General features: G+C 41.4%; 1 protein-coding gene across 1 annotated transcript; it reads left to right on the top strand.

Annotated features, from left to right (window-relative positions):
• The first annotated feature begins 3,219 nt into the window (after positions 1 to 3,219).
• On the top strand, positions 3,220 to 9,741 carry LOC127626210 (uncharacterized). Its single transcript, XM_052101832.1, has 6 exons — positions 3,220 to 3,242; positions 3,335 to 3,407; positions 3,678 to 3,975; positions 4,217 to 4,342; positions 4,455 to 4,585; positions 8,393 to 9,741. The coding sequence occupies exons 2-6, from the start codon at positions 3,354 to 3,356 to the stop codon at positions 8,618 to 8,620; spliced, it is 837 nt and encodes a 278-aa protein (XP_051957792.1). The 5' UTR covers positions 3,220 to 3,242; positions 3,335 to 3,353; the 3' UTR covers positions 8,621 to 9,741.
• Positions 9,742 to 9,826: the final 85 nt, after the last annotated feature.

Raw genomic sequence — 9,826 nt, 5'->3', positions numbered from 1 at the left:
CTGAGCGAAGTCGGGCTTTACAGCCGTTATTTTCTTGTTCCCAAGAAAGACGGCGGCCTCAGACCCATATTAGATCTCAGGGTTTTGAACAAGGTGCTTGCAAAAGACCGTTCAAAATGCTTACAATCAGGAAACTCCTCGCGCATGTGCCTAGGGGACTGGTTTATTTCTCTCGATCTAAAAGATGCGTACTTTCAGATTCAGATAAATCCCCGTCACAGGCCATTCTTGAGATTCGCCTTCGATGGCCAGGTTTATCAATACACCGTCCTTCCGTTCGGCCTGTCCTTAGCACCCCGTACTTTCAGGAAGTGCATGGATGCGGCGCTCGCACCCCTACGGAGTCAGGGTTTGCGAATTTTGAACTATTTGGACGACTGGCTGATTATGGCACAGTCATATATGGAGCTTCTGTCTCACAGAGCAGTTCTCCTCAGCCATCTGAACAGTTTGGGTCTTGCAGTCAATTGGACCAAGAGATCACTACAGCCCAGTCAGACAATTTCCTTCCTTGGAATAGAACTAGACTCCGTGGCAATGACGGCTTGCTTATCTACACAGCGCGCGCGCCATGTTCAGCGACTAGCCGCATCTTTTCAGATGAACAGCCTCACGCCTCTGAAGAAATTCCAGAGAGTGCTAGGTTACATGGCCTCAGCCGCAGCAGTACTTCAGCTGGGTTTACTGCACATCGCCCGCTTCAGCATTGGCTAAACACCCGGCGTCTCGCCGGGCTTGGGCCACAGGCCGCCAGCCCATCAAGGTGACTCAGACCTGTATTTCAGCTCTGCAGCCCTGGACAGTGGCCGAATGGTATCAGCGGGGAGTGACAATGGGAGCTGTATCTCACCGAAAAGTCATCTCGACAGACGCGTCCAACACGGGTTGGGGCGCGGTCTGCGAGGGCTCTCCGGTTTTCGGCCTATGGTCAGTTCAGGAAAAGCTCCTTCACATAAATTGTCTGGAAATGATAGCGGTCGAGTACGCGCTCGTGCGCTTTCTCCCGGTCATTCAGGGTCACCACGTCCTGGTCCATTCGGACAACAGATCTGTGGTATCCTACCTAAACCGTCAGGGCGGTGTAAGATCCAGGAACCTATTCCATCTGACGAAACGCATACTGAGTTGGTCCCAGTGCCACCTGCGCTCGCTGAGGGCAACGCACGTGCCAGGCCACCTGAACGACGGCCCGGACAGACTGTCCAGAGACAATATTCCCCCAGGGGAATGGTCCCTGCACGCTCAAACATTCCAGACGTTATGGCACCTATTCGGCAGAGCAGAGATAGACCTCTTTGCGTCCAAAGAGAACTCTCACTGCCCAATATTTTTCTCGAAAAGCGAGGACGCGCTGGCCCAGGACTGGCCCAGACGCCCGCTTTACGCCTTCCCTCCCGTCTCGCTATTGCCACAGGTAATGCAGAGGATCAGGGAAACGCGTCACTCGGTGCTCCTCATAGCCCTGCGTTGGGAGAATCAGACATGGTTCCCGGAGCTTACGCAGCTGTCAATGACAGCACCGTGGCCCATCCCAGTGAGAGCAGATCTCCTCTCTCAAGCTCGCGGCACAATCTGGCATCCCCACCCAGAGCGCTGGGCGCTGCATGCGTGGGTGATCAACGACTACCCGTCGTTCTGCCAGAAGGAGTAATAAACACCATCATACACGCTAGAGCCCCTTCCACGAGAAGACTCTATGCGTCAAAATGGCCTGTGTTCTCAAAATGGTGCACCGACAGAGATCTGGACCCGCGGACAAGTGTCGTCGCAGCTCGTATTTCTACAAGAGCTGCTGGATAAGGGCAGATCCCCATCCACGCTCAAAGTGTATGTGGCGTATTAAAGTGTATTAATTCCCTGGGGCTCATACAGTGGATGCTTGGCGCGCACGGCGTTGACAATGGGTTCCCGTAGCGTAAGCTAGCTTACGCAATACGAGAGAACCTCTCGTAAGAGAACGTATCGGTTACCTAACGTAACCTCGGTTCTCTCTAGATGAGGGAACGAGTATTGCGTAGCCGGCCGTGCTTCAGCGCCACGCAGCGACTTTTCGCTTCAGTCAATGAAAACCAGGGTTCCAGCCTACTGAACTACGCTTATATGCACTCAAGTCACGCCCATTTTGGCGGGCTTTGATGCAGTGAGCGCGCGGACGCCTCTCATTGGATGCGAGTTCTCCCAAGCTCGTCTATAGGCTGCAGCAGTTGCCGCAGAGCAACCTATGAGCTCGCTAGCTAGCCCGCTCAAGGTCTGCAGCTGCCGCACTGCGTTGACAATGGATACAAAAATTAAGGATAATTTTTTGGCTTCAATATCTCAGAAAAGATGAATCTTTCCCGTAGCGTAAGCTAGCTTACGCAGTACTCGTTCCCTCATCTAGAGAGAACCGAGGTTACGTTAGGTAACCGATACGTTTTTTCGCACTTTCTTTGTCTTTTCTGACATCGGTGCGCTATAATATCATACAGTAGCACACTGACATAGTGATTGATATGTTTTCATGAAACAGAGACCCTCCAATTCCAAACACATGTGGTCACAGGAGTCGCATTTAAATGACCAGGTGTAAACAGTCATGTGTCTCACCTGACCACATGTGATCGGATCACCCAAGATGCATCGTAATACCAGGTGTAAACAGGATCATAGATGTGCAGGTTCTGCGGACCAGTGAGTACCTGGACATACTGAGTTGGGCATAGGGACATGCTTCTGCACAATTAAACCAAATGCAAGACATGCTGTATTGAGCATGTATGAAATACTGCAGCAAAAATAGACAGTACAAACAAAACCTTATGTTGCAGATCTAGACAGCTGGACCTGGGGTGGAGGTGGGTTTCATAGAAAATAATTCTCACAACTAGTCCAATGGTTCTACACATAAATACATTTCTACCAAAAGAGTATCAGACAATTGTTGTAGACCAAAGTTGTATATCAATATTAACACTGTCAAAAACATTACACCACCCTGAGAATACCTATATCTGGATCCACTGTTGCCACCCCACTTAAAAATCTGGAGGCGTCGCGGTTGTATTGTCCCTGAAATGATTCTTTTTTTCCCCTTCCCCCACAACACCTTTTTGCCTAGCACGGCCTCATGCTTTGGTTTCTTGACTCTTGTAGCTTCCTCTTTCCACCACATTGTCTGGCCAACTTAGTTTAAAAAGCCTGCTCTTCTGAGCCAAAGTTCACACATCCTTGTCATCAGTGCTGAGCTCAACGTGGCAGCAAAGGTACTCTATGCAATCATATCATATCTATCTATCTATCTACAATACATTGCAATACTTCTGATTTAAGAATCATTGTTCTCTATCTTCTTTAGAAAAATAAATAAACTCCTGATGATAAATTTTGCAACCATGAACGACATTCTGATTGAAGGATTTTCTGTAATGGTAGGTTTAGAATTTATTCACACATTAATGCACTCAAAGATACAAATTCACAAACTTCGTGTCAACCATTTAAATGTTGCAGGACAAAGAATGAGACTGATCATTCTACAACACACATTAATGTATTTAAGTCAGGAAAAAATCATACGGTCTTTTGTGAGGGGTGTTTAAATTCCAGAGACCACCTCATCATGGTTGATTTATTTAGACGTTGCTTGAGAAATAATAGCTCTTTCTGAACGTATGTAAGTAAATAATCTCTTCTCTTAGACTATCCATCATCCATGTAAGAAACAAACAGAAGAGTGTGCCTCTGAGGAGATCAGTGCCTATAAAAAGAGGCAGACAGTCATGAGGTTCAGCCTGACGATGGTAAGAGAGGAAGATCCAGAAACAGGAGGCAACCAGGAAACACCACATCCAAAAGCAGAGTGGGAAGATCAGGACATTGAGGATAACTGTTTCTGTGATGAAGACCTGCTTCTTGAATCCATAGATGATGATCATGGCTCCGACCCTGACAGTCCTTCATGCCACAACTGTGATGAGAAAGCTGAAATAGCTCAAAGTAAGAAATGTATTCTTTTGCATTGATTGATTTTTGACCCATTTTGAATTGTTAACTTTTAATTGTTAATTTTAGAATTATATGCAAATAGTATCCCCTTTGCATCTCTTAGTTGTTTTAATTGATAATTGGTGTCCATAGAACTTCCAGCAATAAAGTCACTACAGATTTGAAGGAAAACCAATGCAAACTTATTTGAGATTTTTTTAAGTGGCAATTTATTCTGCTTCCATTTTCTCAGATTTTGCACTGATTGGGCGACTGTATAAAGAACTGTATGAAGAAAATAATTTGTTCATGAAGAGTCATAAGGGCAAGTATGTTGCACCGTTTTGTAAACAGATATGTGTGGAGGACACCATGTCAGGTTTGTAATATGTTACTTTAAAGCTGTTATGAAAACCTTTATTATTCCCGTTTTTTGCATCGTTTATTATTTCAGTCTTAGTGTTTTTGAAAATGAATTACTTTTTTTACAGCAACAATCACCATCTACCACATCACCAAAGACTTCAACAAATCAAAAGTTTCCGTTGTGCTGAACTTCACAGGCACGGATAACTTCTTTTCCTGCACCACTCAAGGTGAAAAAAAGATTTTAACACTTACGGTAGGTGTTTTAAGAGTTTATAATTTGTACTCTAAAATGTAATGTCAATGCATTTGTTAAATAGCACGTCAGTATGATTTATTTGGTACAGAGCCCCATTACCGAGCCCCTTAGAGGATATGGTGGAAATATTGTTCTTAAATGGAACGCAAAATATGGCGAGTGAATGCAAAACTTATTGCAAGGGGATGCAAACTTGTGAGGGCACGCAAAACTTGCGAGGGAATGCAAACTATTGCGAGTGAATGCAAAACTTATTGGGAACTTAATAGCCTTGTCCATCAGGGAGACAGAGACATCAAACCAGTGTCATTCAGTAGAGGAGGACAGGGTACAACTTTCACAACATCTCCTTTTACCCCTACTGGTGGAAAAACTACACAATCGTTTGAAATTGTAACTGTAAAAAGATCATTTTTACTCTTATGTTTTTTATGTTTTATGTTGTGTGATCAGTTTTGTTCAATCTCCTCCTATGTCTTTGCAGAAACATGATTTCTGTCAAAATGGCTTTTGTTCTGACAATTTTTGGGGTGAAATCTCTGAACTTTTTAACAACATAAGGTACATTTTTAATATGCAATTCCATATCAAGTCAAGTCTCCTTTATTTATACAGCACTTTTTACAATTCAGATTGTTTCAAAGCAGATTTATAATATTAACAGGAAAATTCTGCATTGTTTGTCAATTTTTCTCGTTGATATAAATCAATGATCATATAGTAATATAAATAAGTTACAATTTGTACAAAAACACCAGTAGTGGTAAAAGGAGATGTTGTGAAAGTTGTCCCCTGTCCTCCTCTACTGAATGACACTGGTTTGATGTCTCTGTCTCCCTGATGGACAAACTATTATAAAATTAATACCCTTTTCCACAAGAAAGGGCAAAAAAAAGGCTGTGAAAGATGCTCACTGAAGCCTTCTATCGAACTGCACTGGTCTCATGTCAACGGGCCCTTTAAAATAAAAAGGCTATTACAAAAACACACCCTCTGCGTTATAGTTATAGAAAAAGTGCACTTTCCACACGGTCCCTTAACTCGCATCTCTGTCAAGAGCGAGCTTTCCCCATTGTTGCCAACTTAGCGACTTTGTCGCTATTTTTAGCGACTTTTCAGACCCCTTTAGCGACATTTTTTTCAAAAAAGCGACTAGCGACAAATCTAGCGACTTTTTGGACAAACCTTAGCAACTTTCCAAATTCCAAATATCGCCAGTACTGCAAGCGTGAGGTCTTACTTCCCCGCTGCGTCTGCTCTGTTCAGTGAGCGGCTGAGAGGAGCAGCACATTCCGTTGACTGCACTCCAGCGGACATAGACATGAATGAGCTGCGCATGTGCACGCTGTGTTAGCAGGAACCAATCAGTGATCACATAGCAGCTGCCTTCTCCTTTGTTTTAATTCAAAACATTTAATTTGACTGTTTTTTCTTGGCATGCGCTTATATTCACTACTAATCAGAGTTTTAGTTCATTCCGGTTCGGTTTCTGAACTCTCCGACTTCAGATCGTATATTTACAGACTCTATACATTTTACTTATCCAAACACAACAATAAACCTTCTTCAAACTCATAAACATGTAACGTTAGCTAAGTTCCGTTCCGTTGTCTAACAGAAAATATGTAATTGAGAACCGTTTTACTGGACATTCGGCTATATACTTATATAAAAACAGTATGAGCACGGTTTAGGGGAGATAACCGTTATTATAAACTGAAGTAGGCTACAGTACCGACAAATTAGGCAGAATGCAAATACGACGCGATGACGTCATTAATATGCTAATGACGCATGACTTCATCTGGAGACATTTAGCCACTTTTCGAGCAGGCTTTAGCTACTTTCCATTGAAAATAGTTGGCAACACTGGCTTTCCCGGCGTAATTCACATTGCGGCGGCTTTTGTAGGGCAGTGCTTATTTTATAGAACGAAAGTACTGAAGATTTAACTTGTGCAACATTGTTAGCTTTGCCTTTTTAGCAGCAATACGGTAATTTTGTAGGTATTGGCATTTTCCGGTGAATGTGTGGGGAATATCGAAAACAAAACTAACTTTACTCCGCTAACTTATTGGGAGGGAATGCAAAATCTTGCAAGGGAACGCAATTTATTGCGAGGGAATACAAAATTTATTGGGAGGGGATGCAATCTACTGCAAAGGCATGCAAAACCTTTTGTGCTGGAACACAAACTATTGGAAGGGAATGCAATAATTATTACGAGGGAATGCAAAACATATTGTGAAGGTACACAAACTATTGCGAGGACACGCAAAACATATTGCAAGGGGATGCTAAATATTGCGAGGGCACGCAAATCTTATTGCAAAACTTTTTGAGAGATAACTCAAACTATAGTGAGGGATCTATCTCAAAATTTATTGTGACGGAACGCAAAACATTTTGTGAGGGAACACAAACTATTTCGAAGGAACACAAAAGTTATTGGGAGGGAACGCAAAATATTGCGAAGGAATGCAAAACTAATTTCGAGCGGATGCAAACTACTCTGAGGGCATGGAAAACTTATTGAGAGGGAAGGCAAAATCTTGCAAGGGAACACAATTTCTGTCATAATTTCTGCATAACTGTAGAGATTGATGGCGTCTTTAATTTAATATTCCTGTTTCATTCGACTGTATTTGTGGCATAGTGTTGATTACTACAAAAATGTATTTAGACTGAGCCAGAGCCGGATTATCCATAAGGGCACTTGGGCCAGTGCCCAGGGGCACCAACCTTTCACAACCACTAGGGGGTACCACATGACACAAGCTTTAAAAATATTTTTCGTAAATTGTTATATTATTAACTTGAAATTCTTGAAAGACCATACATAACTTGTTTATGAACACTAATTTAACAATAATAATAATAATAATAATAATAAATTATAAATAAATGAAGATTACATGACCACTATCACTCCCCCTCCCCAATCTGTCACAGTTGAGTTGATCCACAACAATTACGCGCAAATGTGTCATTTTTTAACGGCTACTACAGAAAATGAATCAAAATCCAAAATGGACAGACGGCAATTGAGTGGTTTCGCAAAAAGAAGATTAAAGAAAGAGAAGGATGCTAGACGTTTAGCTACAATAAAAAATGTTCCAGGGATCGACAAATTTTTTGTTAAATCACTAGTTTTTGGGAGAACACGGGAATTGCAGACACCAGCAGCACTAAATCTGACACCGCTGGCGCTGCTAGCGGGGAGATGCAGCAGCTGCTAATGTTAGTCAGGGCGTCGGCGATGACCGCCAGGCTGAATGAGGATATTCTCCTTGTCCTTGGAGGAGACAGGAGCGAGGAAGACTCGGGTGAGGAAGAGGACATTAATGAAGATAAATATTAGGGGTGGGACGGTACATGTAAGTTATTCAGTATTGAACCGAAACGGTACGGGCGTCACGTCTCGGTGCACGAATTTACACGGAGAATACACGGTATAAAAATAAATAAAACTAAATAGCGATACATATCGCTCTATTTCGCATAATGAACAGTCTGATCAAGATTGCAATGCTGGAGTGTGTGTGTGTGTTTGTGTGTGCGCGCGCGTGATCGAACTTTTGAGGTATAGTGCCCAGGGGCACCACACTGTTTGATACGGCCCTGACTGAGCTTAACTTGTATTAAACCTGAATATTCCTTTAAGCGTAGATCATTTTCTTTCTTGTGCAAAGGGATTTTATGTAATGCACAATGGTTCATTCTTCTTCATATCTCCTTCAGAATTACTGTAAGTTCTTTCCTTTAAGCTGCAGCTAAACCAAAATTGTATCATGTGTATTTCAGAGATTTGACAAAAACAAATTGCACAGCATTTCTCCAGATGACACTGAAAAATCATGCCTTGTATTCTACATGTCTCGATCTCCAAGCAGTCTCCGGCGCTTCGAATCTGCACTCTACAGAGGGTGGTTTATACAAAACGTAGACAGTGATAATGTGAAAATGCAAAGATGCAACAGTGAAACTGGCAATGATTCGATCCACACCTTTTTTTCCGTTATTAAAAGTTAGACCACATAGTGAACTGAACAGTCACTCCTATCTCCTTATAATGACTATAAGCTTATAACTACAAGCTAAGACTAGTATAATAAGTGTAAGGATGTTGTTTATTATCATTATTTGTATTATTAGCAGTTATGATGATGTTTTAAACTGTCAATACTTTGGAAAATTAAGATATATGTTCTCAGCATAGTTAATCCTCAAATACATCTTGAAAGAAAAAAGTAATTAACTTTTGTAGACTGTTCAGATGAGTTAAATTGTAAACTGTTAAAAAGCATTGTTTGATTGTTACTAATCACAGATCATAGATGTGTTTTATTTTTATTTTTTCATTTTTATTATTAAAGGTTAAAAATGTTCACGTTACTGCCATTGCAATAGTAGATGTGTACTGTGTTACTTAAAGCTGACATGTATTTACCCATTATGCATATGCATGTGTTTGTTTAGCTAATTTGAAACTAATATTTATTTCAGAGATCGACGCCCAGTCTGTGCATTCTAGTCTCAAGTCAGGTTACAAGTCGTCAACTTTAAACTTCAAGTCTTAAGCAAGTCATTAGTGCTCTTTGCCCAAATTAGTGTCATATTATGAATTAATAATTACACCCTCCACAGTTTTTTAGACTGTTGAGAAGACCCCTATTTCATTTTAAATGAATGATCTGATTGCCATTACAGCATCTGACAAGGTTAAACAGGGGACAAATCACTTCCTGTATTGATTTGATACGGGACGCATCGTTATATCTTTAAATACAGGACGATTCTGTATTTTACCTTCGTTAGTCTACAGTGCATCTTTTAGCTGGTTTCATTAATGAGGCTTGTGAAATAATTCATGCCAAAGCTTTAGTTGTAGTGCATGAGCTCTGTGAAACTAAGTAGGCCTAGCTAGCTAACCCAGCTAAAATGATAAGTTAAATGCTACTGAACCATGGCGTGTAAGCTCTTTCTGTTGTTTAAGAAGCGTCTGTAATTTTTAAACCACAGGTTCTACATGTTGAAATCCTTTTGTTGACTTTGATATTGTATTCTTTATATCCAAATAAAATTACCTTTGGTTTAATTTCGGATGTGTCATCCTTGAATGCACAATTTTCCAGCTTAGTCCTGTGGAAGATGATTGGTTGGTTGTCTGATTAGTTGAACGTGGAATGTGGAAATGTAAATTTGAAAATGGAATGAATTGATTATTGGGGACATTTT

Source organism: Xyrauchen texanus, chromosome 32, assembly GCF_025860055.1.
Source record: "Xyrauchen texanus isolate HMW12.3.18 chromosome 32, RBS_HiC_50CHRs, whole genome shotgun sequence".
Taxonomy (NCBI): Eukaryota; Metazoa; Chordata; class Actinopteri; order Cypriniformes; family Catostomidae; genus Xyrauchen; species Xyrauchen texanus.
This window is presented reverse-complemented; position numbering and strand designations above follow the sequence as displayed.